Genomic DNA, 17,325 nt, shown 5'->3' with positions numbered 1-17,325 from the left:
TACATACATAGATATATACATATACTAGTCTTTATACCTGTGTAACGCACAAAATTTTAAGAATTATAATATATTCATTAAATTAATTTGAAATTATAAAATTATAATTAAATTTAATATGAGTATTTTATTTTATAAATTTAAATAATAATATTTTAATTATTTTTATGATAAAAGTGTATTTAAGTTATTTATATGTTTTTTTTAACAAAATGTATTGTATATAATTATTTTAAACAATTTATTAAGATTGAGTTAATCAAAATTAAGAAATAAAAATCAATTTTAAATGAAATATTTATTAGACAATGATGAACAATACAAAAATTGTTGAGTAGACCGTCTAAAGATACAAAAGTTAGATGATACAAAGAATGTGAATAATAGACGACATAAAGCTATAAATCATAGACTATACATATCAATGTAAAGACTAAACTCTATAAAAATACAATTTTAGACGATGCAAAAAAATATAAATAACAAACAAGCAAAAGCTACAAAAGATAGACTATGTAGAAAAATATAAAGAGTAAACTCTATTGGAGTCGTTTTCTCATAGTTCTTTTGAATTTTAAATTTAAAATTCAACTATATTTTGATAATGTTTTGTTATTTTCAATTTTGAATTCAAACTGTATTATCATATATTTTAAATTTCAATATTGGCCTTATCTATTTTAATGTTAGAAAAGAAATTGAAATTGAAATTCATTATTGACTTTTAAATCTTTAAATATTTTAAGAATTTATAATTTTTAGTTTTTAATAATTCGCTTGTGTCTATGTTATCAAATTTTTTATTTTGAATTATTATTTAAACTTTTTTGAAAGGTCAGAAATATGTGGCAGTTATTCCAAAGCATTAAAATATTCATTAAAAAATCTTTAATTTTTTATAGTTTATTTTTGGATTATGATTTTGAAATCCAAATTTTTATATCATACTTGTACCAGCTTTTTGCTATTTTGAATTTTAAATTCAAAGTATGTTACAAATATCTCGAATTTTAAATTTTCTGTGTATTATTGACATTATAAATCTTAAATTTTAAAAATTTGAAATTTCGTTATTCTTTTTTTAATGTGTAAATTTCAAATTGTAGAATATTTTTTTTCGGCCATTTCTATATGGTAATTACAAAAGTCTTTCTATCTACTACCATTCTTATTTGAGGTTCTTAGACAATTTCTTAACAACCGTTTGCATTTTATTATGCTAAATGGTTCATGAAGAACAATATTTTATTTTCAAGAGTTAAATATGTTTTTGTTTCTAAACTTTTAATGAAAAATTGAAATTAGTTCATTTTTGAAACTTTGGTTCAATTTAGTCCATTAACTATAGAAATGTGTTGATTTAGTCATTTTAACCAAATTTTGTTAAGTTTATTTAATGTTTCAAACACATTGCATGATATAATTTGAGTTATTAACACTGTTTAACACATTTTCGCCTCAATATTAGTTGAGAAATACGTTTAAAATGTTAAATAAACTTAACAAAATTTAGTTAAAAGGACTAAATCCATGCATTTCGAAATAAGGGACACCAAATTGGTCCAAAATTTTGAAGATAGATTAATTCCATTTTTCACTAAAAGTTAAGGAACTAAAAACATATTTAACCATATTTTTAATTTACCTTTTTAAAGATACTTAGCAAAATCTAAAGATAAATGCTTCTAAGAAATAAGCTTTTGTACGAGTGAGTAAGAAATTGCACATGGAATTTTTTCTTTTATGTAATGAAACAAATTAAAAAGAACATGCCATTAAAATTAATTAACACACTGGCATAGAAAAGTGTAATGGAGTGATTTCTAATATAGAAGTACGTGTGGGAGGAGTTAATCAAATATAGGGTTACATGTCATTCAGTATTAATATTAAGAATAATATAAAAAACATTTTAAAATAATATTTAAAAAAGAAAATCAAATAAAAAGTAAAGTTAATATAAAAAGCATTTACAAATAATATTTTAAAAATGAATTTAAATAAAAAGTAATAATTACGATTCAAATAAAAAAGTATTAATTACCATTTTATAAAAATCACTCATATTTTAAACACACCTTTAAATTTGTATTAAATTATTCAAATGTTTGGAATGAAGTTGATATTTTTACGGAGTAGGTAAATTTGAAAATTCTGGTAATTTTATTCAATTAAATCTTTTGATAGAAAATTTAAATTTAAAATCCAAATTCAAATAATAACATTGAAATATGAGAGAGTTTTTAAATTAAATGAACAACAAAATTATAATTTTAGTTTTGATTTGTTGAAATATATTGCTTTGTTATCTGTTTAATGAGATCGATATGTTAACTTTATTTTCAATCGATTGAAAGTGCATTGTTTATTAGTAGTTGTATACTGATTTTTTTGGGTATTTGATTCAATCAAAGGTATTTATACAAGTTAAAAAGGGATCAAAATTTTCGAAAAGACCAATTCAACCCCCAACCCCTTTCTTGGCTAATTACCATGCATTACGTACAATTCCTTGTGCTAGTGCAATGGGAAGTATGATGTATGTGGTGGTATGCACTAGGCTAAACATTGTCCTAACAATCTCACCACATTGATGGTTGAAATGGTGGCTATTGGAGCCCCATGAAAGCTGCTCATGGTGGTTGCTACGTGAGATTGCCGACATCATTGGTGGCGGCCTTAGTCGTGCAGAGTTGAAAGTTGTAGAGCTTGGGTTTGGGAATTAAGTGTTTGAGATTAAGAAAAGAGAAAAATAAAACTTGGTGTAATAAAAGTATGCAATGTATATTATTTTCAGTTAAAAAAATTACATAAATTTTACATACAATTCTATTTTCGTAAGTAATTTTTTTTTAAATAATTTTTATATACTTTTTTATAATATTAATTTTCTACACTCATTTTCATAGATAATTTTTTATATGAAAAATTTTGGTTATATTTACCTACGAAATTTTCGTATGTAATTCTTTTTAGGATTACTCACTAATGTTAATATTATCTACGAATTTTTTTTGTAAATAAAACGAAATTATCTACAAAAATAATTTCGTAGATAATTTTTTGCAGATAATAAGCAATTTTGTTCTAGTGATTGTAGTTGGAGCATTGGTTAGTGGTGAATCATATTCTCATGTACCTTAAGGCTAAATATGGTATGGTCCTCATCTACAAGGGTTTATAATATGTACTCTTACTAGATATACAACGTTAAACTGTGTTGATAATCTAGATGAAAAACAATTTATAAGTTGGTATCTTTACACAATTGAGAGCTTATTGGTCAATTGAAAAATAATTCTACAACCAATGCTAACATTGTCTACTAATAAAGAAAAATTATACAGCTCTTGCTATGTCATAAAAGGAGAGATTTGGTTGAAGGATCTCATAACTGATATGAAATTTTGACAAGAAAATGCTATTATATCTTTATGATACTCGGAATGCAATTTTTTTCACAAAAGATCAATTTTATAATTAATAAAATAAATATATTGATGTCAAGTATCACTTTTTTTTCATAAAAAAACAAGTTAAATTGTAAAAACTTAAGACAAAGAACTTTTGATTTTTATATTTAAATATTTAAAAAATGGAATCATATTAATAATTTTTATTCCAATGTTTTCTTTCCATTCTTATCTTCTTTCATATTTTCTTTTATTTTTTTCATTTTTAATACAATTTTAATGAAACAATTCATTCTCCCTTGTACATGACTAAATATTTGTGGAGTACTCAATGATATTAACATAATTGAGATTTAGACCAATCCTAAATTACATTTTCGTTATAATATTCCTTAGATTATTTGTTTTTCAAGTAATTTTTAATTTATTTTCGCTGTATTTCTGAATAAGAAAATTATTAGTAGGTTCTTTTTAACTAACACTTTCACCCACTAATTAACAAAATCCCTAGACTTATAGATGTTTTATCTTTTTTATAGGCATATATATTTCATTGCCTTAATATTGTAAATTAAGCTTACCTCTTCCTGAACAAATCAATAGGCTTAACTAAATATAACAGAGTTTAGAGATAACAATAGGGTGATTGTAGATACTCGTCACCTTAATTATCTATGTTAAGAATTGGACTTTAATTTAACTCAATTTCATAAATTCGGCTTGTAAGTTAGGTTTGCACCCATTTATATATTATGAAATAGCCTTATTTCAAGCCAATTTGGGACTTCCAACATACCCCTCACACTAAGATATATAATATATATATATATATATATATATATATATATATATATATATATATATATATATATATATGATAGCAGTCCAATAGTAGGTGGATCAACATGTCCAAAAAATATAAACTTATCGATAGTGGGTGACACAATTGGTTGAACAAATGACAAATCTCGCAAAGAGAGGCTTTAACCCATTACTTTGATACCATGTTAAGAAATGAACTTTAAAATCTAACTCAATCCCAAAAAACCGACTTATAAGGTGAGATTTGTATCTACTTATATACTATGAAATCATCTTATCCCTAATCAATGTGGGACTTATGATAACCTACAAAACTTGTACCCAACCTATATTTTTATGGTAGTGGTAGATAAATATCTACGATTTTTTAAATCCCACTGATATTTGTGGATGTGCACGTATTTTTAAAAAACATATAAATGTATTAGTTAGTTTATACTTTTTTATGTGTTCTAAATTATTAACTTAGAAATTATAATTTCAAAGCATTTACCCAAATAAAATTGTAGGTAAATTTAATACGCGAAAAAAAAGGTATAGATGTCAACATTATTTTAGACTTTTTGTTAAATTTTAAATACTCTATTTGAATTAAAATATATATATATATATATATATATATATATATTTAAGTTCTTTTAGTGAGTAATAAATGACCACGACACGAATTAGAAAAACGAGATTAAGAAACTCATCCATTTTAAGCAGGTAAAAGAATATCCCACATTTAATATTATCTCAGATATTCATGATATTGTAGACTTTTTTTTTGTAATCATAGATAGAGTTATTATTTAATGAAGTTTGAAGGCCATACGATGAGACTACCTAGAAAAGCACCCATCACGAAATCAGGTTTAGTTTTCTTCTTCCAATGATTTGATTATGTATGGATTAAGGAACATTTCTCATAAAATTAGTATATATAATTAACTTGAATATTAACAACTACCCCAATGAATATAGTTGCGTACAATTTCGTTATCATTGTTGATTGTCAACTGTTCTCAAACAGTGCAATGGAGTGCGGATCATGATTCATGTTAGGAGCACTACCTCTAATGATAATCAAATCATTAACCAATAATATATTAATTAAGGTCAAATGGCCCTTTTTATTTCTTTATATGCACCACCTAATAACAAGAACCTCCATTTCCGTAGATATTCCGTTCTCATCAACTACTTTGTTCCCAGAAATGAAATACCTTAAATATAAATTAATTAAATGATTTTTTAGTTAATATAATTTAATTTCATTAGTCTAATTTAAACTGATTTTTAAACTATTTTTATTAGAACTTAATATAAAATATAAATAAATAAATGTTGATAATATAATTTGATATTTTTGAAATAACATTATTGAATAACATTGACTGTGATTAAATTTACTTATAATGAAATCTATCCATTCTTTCACTTATAATTAACTCAGAAAAAAAAAAACACGTATTAACAGAATGTGTTGCTGGTTGTAATTATTTTTAGTGTAAATCATTGATTGTAGATGAGAAATGCCACTAAATTCTAAATAAGTTGATGTTAAGATATGTTAAGGATATTTTTCATTCGACGAAGACTTTATTAAAAGAAAAAAAAATAGAAAGAAAATACAGGAATCATTCTAAATTCATGATAAAATTACAACACACTTACATATAAAAAGAAAAACCTATTATGAAAAAAAAAAAACTCATGATTTCCTTCACAAAAATTATTCTATACTTTAAACTCCATATAAAGAAAGACAAATTCCTCAGTACATTAAAAATCTTATTATTAGTCTATCCTCTTACATTCCATAATTTTTTTTTTAATTTCTAGAAGTTTTTGCTTTGGAGGATTTAGTATTATCTTTCTTTGACCCAATCCTACTAGATTTTTTGTAGTTTGAATCGACCCATCATCCTTTTCAGTATTAGAATCTTCCCTCTCATCAAGCATATTAACTCATTTAGAAGATACCTTCAATTCCTCCACAAAACGAGCCTCCTTAGATATAAGTTGAACCTATTGTTGCAAACCCTACAAACTATTAACAATGGGAGTGACATCCTTCAAAAGAGACATACCGGCTAACAAATCAAATTCCACTAGCATATCACCAACCAGATTCCTAACAAGAGAAGATTCATTCACAATAGAAATATTATCATGATTATCCATCACTAGCTCAGGCTATAATTGAGAAACGGGTTGTACCACAATAGGTTGTACCATATAAGACTAAATCATACACTCCACAATCTCCACCGTAGGCTCCATCACATGCTTCACCACATAAGCTAAAGAGCCTTTATGCCAACTTTCTCTCAACCAGAAATACAATTGACATCCTATTGTAATTGTCTACAAATCACTCCACGTATGCCTATACTGACATAATCTCCTACTGTAGGGTGAGGAACTCAACTTCGCGCTCATGTATAGCATTGTCGGGGAAATACTTCTCCAGGAACCTTTTCCTGAATTTGACTTAATTCACCTCCTCCTTGCGGGCCTGCATTTGTTGTTGCATCCCCATGCACCAATACTCTGCATCAATCACCAGCAAAAAGGTGGCAAAAGTAAGCTTTTGGGCCTCTATGCACTCAATCACCCGGAATATCTTCTCACATTCACGCAACCATGCATCTGCCTCATCCAAGGTGGCCTTGCCAGTGAATTTTGCTGGCTTATGACACATGAAATTTTCCATTATCACCGATCTGACTGGTGGAATCATCGCCCTTGGCTGCGCTGCAACAAGCTGCATCACGTCCACCATCCTATGGATTGCTTTCGCAATCTCGTCAGCCCCAACGGTATTTATGCACCTCCTATTTGCCATTGTTTGTGCATGCCACATTTTTCAGCTGTTAACATTAAACAACTCAGATTATAACTAAACAATCAATTCTTATCAATAAGTAACACAACACAGATTAACAGACAAAACGCGGCAAGCTCACTCCCGAAGTTTCCCAAAAATTTTTGAAACTTTGGCTCTAATACCAAATGTTACACCCCTATTGGAAATTACTTAATTAAAATAAAATAAATAAGAAATTGAATTCAACATTGTCACTTTTATTATTCCCAAACGCGGGAAAATTTAAAATATTTGTCAACGCTTCACAAGCTATTTAATAAAAGTAATAAAGTTATTACACTTTCCAAAATCAAATAAAAACAGCAATAGACATAATTAAAATTCCTAGCTCAAATCCCACGCTAGCCTCTTTCTTCGTCTCAAGCGTCAGCAACATCACCTGTGGTATCATCTACTCTCGTGTAAAGAATTACACCACTACAAAAAAATTTGAAATTACCGACGGAATTTTACCGACGGATATACTTCTGTCGGTAAATTTGATTTACCGACGAATTTTACCGACGGATTCTAAAATTTTAATTACCGACGGAAAAATCCGTCGGTAAAAAAATTTCATTTACCGACAGAAAAATCTGTCGGTAAAATCCGTCGATAATTCAAATTTTTTTTACCGACGGATTTTTTCGTCGGTAAAAGAAGCGGGAAATTTCCCGCCCAAATTTGAATTACCGACGGATTTACTGACGGAAAAATCCGTCGGTAAAAGAAGCGGGAAATTTTTTGTCCTAATTTGAATTACCGAAGGATTTATCCGTCGGTAAAAGAAGCGGGAATTTTCCCGCCCAAATCTCACCTTATAAGAAGACGAGGAGAAGAAAAAAAGAAGAAGAAGAAGAGAAGAAGAAGAAGAGAAGAAGAAGAAGAGAAGAAGGAGAAGAAGAAGAAAAAGAAGGAGAAAGAGAAGAAGAAGGAGAAGAAAACAAGGAGAAGAAGAAAAAGAGAGGAAGAAGGAGAAGAAGAAGAGGAAGAAGGAGAAGATGAAGGAGAAGAAGAAGAAGAAAGAGGAAGAAGATGACAACGGCGGCGGCGGCGACGGTGGCGGCAACGATGGTGGCAGTGGCGAGCGCGATGGCGACGGCGACGACGGCGGCGACATTGACGGCGACCACGAAAAAAAAACGAAAAAAAAATTGAAAGAGGGAGGAGGAAGAAGATGAATAGTGTAATTAATTTACCGACAGATTTTTGGTAATTACCGACGGATATTTAGGTCGGTAATTACCGACGGATATTTTTCGTCGATAATTACCGACGGATTTTTCCGTCGGTAATTACTGACGGAACATGATTTCCGTCGGTAAAATTTTACAAACAAGCATTTTACTGACGAATTTTTGACCGTCGATGATCTGTCGGTAATGTTGATTTAGCGACGGATTTTAGTCATTACCAACGGATTTTGACCGTCGGTAATAATGATTTTTCTTGTAGTGCACGATCATCGTCAATCAGAAACATAAAGGGTGAGCTTAGAATAACAAAATAGCATATAATATAATAGGATGAAAAACAATACACCCTTCTAATTCACCCGAGTTAGTTATTGGCCCAGACTTTAATATCCCGAGACTTTTCAACCTTCAATTCACACAACAGTTAACCATGGACTCAGGATTTATGATGCTCACAAGAACATGCCCGCTCGTGGTCCTGCCTCTACGAACCTCCCCGCTCGTAATCTTGCTCTACGGACTTACCTGTCCGTAGTCCAACACATGTGATCCACTAGCTACATACCTCTCTGCACACAGCATCTCTCAAGTGTGAGCACAGAACATATGAACCTACCTCACTCGTATCCCTACACGAGAGTAACTGGATATGAACCTCCCTGCTCATATCATCACGTGTTCACCACCATCCATGAACCTATCCGCTCATGGCACAACATCTCCTATTCCAAGTCTGCATCAATGCGTACAAATAGCACCCATAAAATTGCACTAATCTCGCTTAGGCTAGATGCCTTAGCTCAAGCGACCAGGCTTGTCTTGCTTAAGCTAAGCTCTCTCGCCTGAGCGAGCGCGTTATAGTGGCTTAATGCGAAGCCCCGCTTAGGCGAGACCTTCTCGCTTGGGCGAGATCGCCCTTCGCCTAGAAACAAAGTCTCTCGCCTAGGCAGCGAGTCAAGTAGCAACACACGACATTCCATGATTTCTCGCTTAGGCGAGGACCTCTCGCCTCGCCTGAGCGAGATGATTTGTTGCCCAAAACAAGGCTCTCCACCTAAGCGAGATGCTCGAGCAGATCCACAAAATCCTCACGATTTCTCGCTTAGGCGAGGTACGCTCGCTTGAGCGAGATGATCTGTCGCCCAAAACAAGGGCTCTCCGCTTGAGCGAAATGCTTGAGCATAACCAGGTTCGAGTCTCTACTATTTTTGCCTAGGCGAGCCTTGCTCGCTTGAGCGAGAATAGCAGATGTCCTCCTTGTTCATGCACGCAGACACCAAGCACAATGCCAAAAATCCCATCACAATCAATACCAAGCAATCCACAACAACACACAAGTCTTATGAGTATGATTTAGACCCAATTTGACCACCAAAATTTGAGATTGAACTATAAGCAATCACACAGTACAAAACCCTCCTCAATTTCATACAAACATGTAAGAAATTACTCAAATGACATCAAAACAACCAAACCTCCAAATCATATCATATATAGCACAAAAGATTCATGGCGAGCAATCACAAAATCATGAGAATAGGACTCTTAATCATACGTATAACATAACACACGAAATGGCTCCCCTTATCTGGAATTTCTAGCTGCAATTGCTCTTCTAACCTTTCCTTTATGGTAACCACAACTCACCAATTACCATGTCAAGTGTACAACTAATTCAACCAATACTTGTTTTGTGATAATTCCTAAAATTTTAGAATTACATTATCACTACTCACATCCAAGCATAACATTAAAACTATGCACAAAAATCAAATATCATACAATTGGCATACATAGGACTTGAACCCAAGTCCTTTCAACATAACAAAGTACTCTCAACCACTTAAGCTAGTACTATTTCATGTCACAACAATTAACATTAAATGTCATAAAGGCTTCTACTACCCACATTTATTAAATAATTATTTATTTAATTATTTAAATTTCCCGGTTCTTACACTTGTTGTATGCTATGGTTTGCACAAAACCTAAATTAGCACATGTAGTGGGAGTTGGGAGTAGGTTTCTATCAAATCCCCAAAAGGAGCATTGGGAAGGCGTGAAGTGGATATCGAGATATTTGAAGGGCACTTCAAAGATGCATTTGTCTTTTAGAAGAAGTAATCTCACTTTACAGAGGTTTATTAATGCATATTTGGGAGGTGATTTGGATGGTAGAAAGAACACATGTTACATTTTTACGTTGGGTGGTACAACTTTTAGTTGGAAGTCCAAATTTCAAGGAATATAGCTACCTCTTATGTAGCGAAGGAGATGATATGGTTGAAGAACCTTCTAAATGAATCTTTAGGAAAATAGCAAGATGACTTTCTATTGTTCAGTAACAGTCAAAGTGCTATTTGTCTTGCTAAAAATCCAATTTTTCATTCCAGATGCAAGCACATTGAATTAAAGTATCATTTTTTCATAAACTTGATAAATGATGGAGACTTTTTTTTGTTGAAGATTCCAGGTACAGAGAATCCAGCTGATATGTTGACTAAGACTATCACAACAGATAAGTTGAGGCTTTGCATTGCCTCAATTGGCCTTCAAGAAAATTGATGATGAAGGCACTACACTAGGTGGTAATGTAAATCAAACTCCAAGTGAGAGAATTGTTAGTATTATGGTGCTTGATTTAGTCTTATATCTCTTAAGATTGTGAGATGTGGTTCTCTATTTTGCTATATAGGCAACCCTATGTAAAGCTTGATAGATACACACAAATAAAAATAATTTCTAGTGTAGTCGTGGATGTAGGCATATACATTGGACACCAAACCACGTTAAATTCTTCATGTCGTTTTCCCTCCTTTATTCTTTCCTTTATTGTCTTGTTCCTAACAGGATCAATGGTGATTTGAACTAGTATAAATTCGCTTATGTTCTTGATTTTTCTTTATGTTCTTGAATTGTTGTGTTTTCCAATCTTTTATCTACGAATGGCAAATAAAGTCATTCCAATGGGTATTTGTGAACCCATCCCGATTTTGACAGAAAATTTTCGCATTGATTGAGTACGAGTATGAGTATAGGTAATAATTGATATTTCAAATGGGTATGGGAATGAAGATGAGTATGCACATTTCCACTCTATCCCTATCCACGCTCCCCTCCCAATCCTCATACTCATCCTTGTTTCAAATTACTAAAACACCTTTCATTTATTAGGTAATCTAAAAAACTTATATAAACTTTTCTTTATTCGCTAATTTTCTAACTTATTCATAGAACACATATTTGATCAATTTTACCATTTCTATCATTATTTGATCTTTATCCAATTGTTATCGATCCTCTTATTTGATATTTATATTGTTCCTGCATGGACAATACGAGATTATTATGAGACCCAAACATTATCTTACCATAGTCTTTAGATTTCTCGAATGAATTCCCAACAGTCTTGTCCGTTCACTAAGTGTTTGTCATCTGCTTTCTTATAGGTGCCATGAAACGGGGTTGTACCTACAAAAAAGGAACTCCGACGATCAAGTCAGCAAAGCTCTCAAAAGTCAAATTTATGATTAGGATACTAATGAAATACATACCTTTAATTACCTGAGTGCAACTATATTTATAGAAATCTAATTGACTTTTGATCACTTTACTTACTTTTGTGGGCCCAAGCTTTGGGCTTTTGATCATGTCTAATTAGGTTTGACCAGGTCTAATTGAGTTTGACCACGTCTAATTGGGCTTACGTTGCAGGCCTAGTCCCTTTTGGACATTCTTCAATTAATTCTATTTTGTCTAAGTTAGCAGAGGTTCGCAAACATGTCAGCATATGATTGTGTCTATCATATCCACTTATTTGTTGTCCACTAATGTGCTCAATGCGACATTCGTCTCCACTTATATTTTGGTTGGTGATTTCAAGGGATTTGCCAACTCTGTCGTGGCGTGGGCAACCCTTGATTTATGTGGGATATGCGATGAGTATCCTTATCCTTCTGTTAATCCGGGAAGTTTCCATCTTTCTTAGTTTCTTGAGTACATAGGTTCCAAGTTTCCTGTATCTGTTTTTGTTATATTGCCATGTATCCAGCATATTTCATATTTGTGGAAGTTAAGTTGCCAGCTTTTCTAGCCCCTATAGTACATATACAATTATAATTTTTTTTTTTTATATTTGACATTGGAGAAAAGAAAATGTGTATCCTTTGAAATTGAATATATGATAATATCATATTTCATTTCTTGTAATTTTGATCTTTTGTAAAAAAAAAAAACTATTTAATTAATATTTGGAGCACTAAAAAGGTGGATACAAGTGTACCCATTTCCCAATAGAGATAAAGATTGGGATAGGATAAAAATTTCACATACCCTTTGGTTATGATGATTAGGATCACTTTTTTTCTTAAAAAAAAAACTTAAAGAAAGAGAATCTTTTTGTTAAAAAGTTTCAAAATCAATTTGCCTCCCTTTTTCGTTTAGTTAAACTAACAATGACAAATTTCAAAGACACAAGATAGTGTTTCCAAGTTCGAAGGGCCCTTTTGAGAGCATAAAGCTCTTTATTATGGATTGGATAGTTTAGGGAGACACTGTAAAGTTTTTCACTAAAAGAAGCAATTGAGTGTCGAGCTTGTAACAAAACAACACCTTTGTGAACTCCATGTGCAATGTTCTAGCTCAAATGTTTAAGAGAAATAAGGCAAGGCTAGAGTAAGTGTATTGGTGAGTTAAGCTTTAAACCTCTAAAAAGATTGCTCATGTTTTTCCTTCCAACAAAAATGTGACATCCTTTTTAACTAACTTATTGAGTGGTGAATCTATACTTCTCTCACATATCATGGAAACTCCTAACTTCTCCCACATATTTTAGAGTGAGCTACTCTTATATGGCTTTGATTTTCTCGAAATCCACATGAACCACATTTTCATTGACTACAGATTTTAGGAATGTCACACTATTTACATAAAAGGTGCACTTATCTACATTAATAAAAGGATGATTTTCCAAAGAACTAAGAAAACGTGTATAAAATGTCCTAGGTGTTTCTTAATATTTCTACTATATATACGATAAGATTTCATCAAAATAAACAACTACAAAATTTTCTATGTCTTTTGATCTTACTAATGCGCCAAACACACTCGTAGAAATTGTGAATTAAGTTTAACCATGCGCATAGTCCAAATTTGGTCTCAATAATGATTTTCATACAACACCTACTTTAATTTGAATATGGTGATAAAAATTAAAATTTAAAATAAGAATAAAATTTGCTAACTACAATTATAGAAGTACAGTCACCTTAAAAACTAACATAAAATTAAGTGGTGTAAGTTGATGTCCAAAATGATAATGAGTTTGATATGTTAACAAAAAAAAAAAAACTTTATTATGATTTCCTAGCATCAACTAAAGAAATCATATTTTCATAAACTTTTTTTAATTTTAATATTTTCAGAAACCGGATTATTTATTTTTCAAAATTGATTTGACTTACCGTAAAAAAATTCTATTCATCCACCATTTTATATTTATACGTGTATATACATTCTGTAATTTGTACAATACGAGTTCACTATTTTTACTTTTTCTTTTCACTGGTTTACCCTCTTTTTTATTTCTCTTACCTGTGCAAACCACAAATAAACTATTCTATAGTTGATATAAAAGTGAGGAACAATGTAACTTTTGCAAGAATAACTGACATAACCATTTTATTCATACATTTATTCTATAATATAAGTAAAACAAAAGGCAAATATGTTTTACATTTTATATTTAACCAAATGAGTTGAGACAATTAATCTTTATTTTTCTTTTCTTAATCGCCTTTATATTTTCAACACTGGTAAACAAACTAAAAAATTTACCCAATTATTTTATTTATATATTTTCTTTGTTGTCCTTTTGTTTTCTTTCATCCTCAACTACATGTTTAGCTCCATGTTCCTTGTCCTCAGCTGCTCTTCCACATGACCACATGGCAATGAGATTACAAAATGAAAGTTGTTAAAAGAGTTTCCCATATATTTAGGTCAAAGTTGAACATGCACTTGGAAAAATAAAGTCTAGAAACTGCTTAATTCTGCCACTCTTTGTATGTGCTATTAATGCCATGTCACATGCTTCTCTTGAAAACCCAAAAATGACTCAGTTTTCAGACCATAAACTAGCTTAAAATAAAAAGCATGGCAATAAAATAATTAAGCCATGAGGTAACAACAGTACAATTGTAATGTACGAGGGTACCCTGAGTGTTAGGGCGGTTTGCCTTGGAAACCAATGCAGTCAGAACCTATCACTCACTTTAATTTTGCTTAATGTGTGTTTAATAAATTGATTATGTACTTGTAGAATCTCAGTCCTTGTCACTCCTCATTTAAATAAACCAACCCCACATGAGTTTAACCTTCAAAACAAGAAAGAAGGATTAGGGCAAAGAACATAATGATATGTAAATATTGACTAGGGCAAACTTGGATACACAATTTTAAAGTGTTCTAAATTTTAATGTACTAATTTTTTTTTTATGTAGAATTTTTAAATATCTATTAAGTGAGCATGCTACAAATATAATTTTCTTATTTACTGAATTTTGTGTAACTCCGAACAAAAAATGTAAGACTCTTTTACCTATTTTTTTTAATTTTGTATAATTTTTTTTCTGTAAAGATCATATTTTGACATCTTAGTTAGCCTAATAATTTTGTATAACTTTAATCATTAATAAAGTTATAAAAAAAATGTTAGATGGTATTTTTCTAGCACCCATTACCGAGATAATGATATCATTGTATCTAATAAATCAAGTTATTTCTTTTAATTGCTTATTGATATATTTAGCATAACTTAATGGATTTTACTCTACCGTTTTTTATTAAAATTAATCATTAGTTTCTTGAATAATATTCTAAAGATATTAACTTACCTTACCCGTGATGTTTAGAGTTACATCAATCATTCACTAGGCTATGATTAAGGTGGACCACTTTAATCCCCCTATACGCTATCTGTTTCTAAATTATTAATTTATGAATTTAAAAATCAACGACTGTGTAAGTGACTTGAATCTTGTCAGAGAGATAATGTTAGCAATTATTAAGCATCTGCTGCAAGGAGATTATTAGACTCCTATGCACCTTTGACTTTGAATTACCTTCTTAAGTATACCAATTTGAATTTGAACGTGGTTTTAATCACAACTTGCCTGACACATAAATTTAACTTTGATAAATGATTAGTGTTTTTCTCATATTATAGATTCCTTGAGAAAACTATTTAAATCTTTTTTTTTAAATTATTATAAAAGCCGGAATATATATTTCCATTATCAATTTTGCTTTAAATTATTTTCATATTAAGTAATTAATTCAAGGACATGAAATACTCTTGAAATTTTCAATAACCTTTTTATTTATATTTTTTATATAGTTAATATATTTATGACAAGTTTAACATATTGAAAACAGCTAGTCAATTGACCATAGTACTATAGTACATTTCACCATATATATATATATATATATATATATATATATATATATATATATATATATATATATATATATATATATATATATATATATATATATCGGAAACTGCTTAACTATTTACAACAGAAGATGTTTATATCTTAAAGGAAAAGTAGTATTTTTTCAACTTGAAAATTGAAACAGCACTGCGTTCTTGGTGTTTGACCCATGTCTATTACAGGTTCCAAATTGAGGAATGCTTTTTCATGATTCAAAACTTGTATCGAACAAGTCAGTTTGAAGAAACCTTAACTGAATCATCACTTGTTTGCTACATACATGGATCAAAACATGAGGATTTGTCTGGTCGAATGGTTTGAGTTCTTGTAAATATGAATCAATTGCAATGAGCAAAAACATTCAGTTATACTGATTAATGATCAGACATAAAAATACTGCCAAACAATAACAGAAGGTTTGATAACATGAGTCTCACAATCTTGAATCTGTATTATCAAATCTTCAGATATCCCTTTTTCACAAAAGCGAACAAACAATGTAATTACTCAACAAAGAAGTTCTTCTAGTTACAAAACAATTTTCCAGAATTAGTGAATAGACAGTGAAAGTCATAATCATATCCTTGCTTCATAAATGGCAAAAGGGGTCACTTACATGTAATTGAACTCACTCTTTCTCTCTCTCTCTCTCTCATACATTTGTTTTGTAAGGTACAAAGAAACAAAAGGATAAAAACTGCAATATGCAGTACTATCTGCATAATGGACTTTGAGGATGGTGAGAATATGCAATCTGGTTTTCTGAGCAGTACCCCATCAGCATCTCTTCAATGCTGAGTCTACATTCTTGGGAGGAAAACATGTCCCCTTTACTTTCCACCATCTTCAAGATACTCTGAAAAGCAGCAACTTCACAAGGAATCCTAAGCACACCTGTTTGTTGAAACCCAAATTCTTCTTCTGCTTCTCTCAGAAGAATCTGAAACGCTTGGTGACCCAAATACTCAGTTGGTATAGTGAACCTCTTGAGCTCTTCACCAACACAAACAGCTAGGTACCCTTTGGGAACAACATTGCTTGACCCTCCCTCACGTTCTGATAGGGAAAGGGTTCTCTTCAGAAACTTCATGCTCTTACTGGTGGTGGTTATGGAAGTGGGCACATTGGTGGTAGCAGTGGTTTTTGAAGAATTGGCTAGCCTTCTCCATTTCTTGAGGATCTGTTGAAGTCTAACAATTTCTCTGATCTTGTTAGATTTCTTTAGATCCATTGACATGGTGACTTTTTTCTCTCTTATGGGGGAATCGCTTTTTTTGGGTTCTTTTGCTTATTGACTTGGCTTGGCCTACATTGGATGCATGCTTGCTATTTATAGGGCTTCAGAGCATGGTTATTAATTCTCGTTTCCCAATGATGAGAAGTTTTCTTTGATTTCTACATATAGAATATAACAATGATACAATATAACAATGGCTACCTCAACTTTGTCACGTGCATAGACAATCAACCATACCGAAAGAAAAGTTTTCCATGTTAGGCTGAGTTAAAAGAGCAAATTTTACGGTACATCACCTGAAAAAATA

General features: G+C 30.9%; 1 protein-coding gene across 1 annotated transcript; it reads right to left on the bottom strand.

Moving 5' to 3' along the window:
- Positions 1-16,351: 16,351 nt before the first annotated feature.
- On the bottom strand, positions 16,352-17,107 carry LOC114195406 (auxin-responsive protein SAUR50-like). Its single transcript, XM_028085866.1, has one exon. The coding sequence runs from the start codon at positions 17,016-17,018 to the stop codon at positions 16,494-16,496; it is 525 nt and encodes a 174-aa protein (XP_027941667.1). The 5' UTR covers positions 17,019-17,107; the 3' UTR covers positions 16,352-16,493.
- Between the last annotated feature and the right edge of the window lie 218 nt (positions 17,108-17,325).

The sequence above is a fragment of the Vigna unguiculata genome, chromosome 8 (assembly GCF_004118075.2).
Source record: "Vigna unguiculata cultivar IT97K-499-35 chromosome 8, ASM411807v1, whole genome shotgun sequence".
Classification (NCBI taxonomy): Eukaryota; Viridiplantae; Streptophyta; class Magnoliopsida; order Fabales; family Fabaceae; genus Vigna; species Vigna unguiculata.
Note: the sequence above shows the minus strand (reverse complement) of the source record. Positions and strands in the feature narration are given on the sequence as shown.

Bases quoted from the DNA above. Each gene is read 5' to 3' on its own strand.
- LOC114195406 (XM_028085866.1), bottom strand. From the start codon at position 17,018: ATGTCAATGGATCTAAAGAAATCTAACAAGATCAGAGAAATTGTTAGA.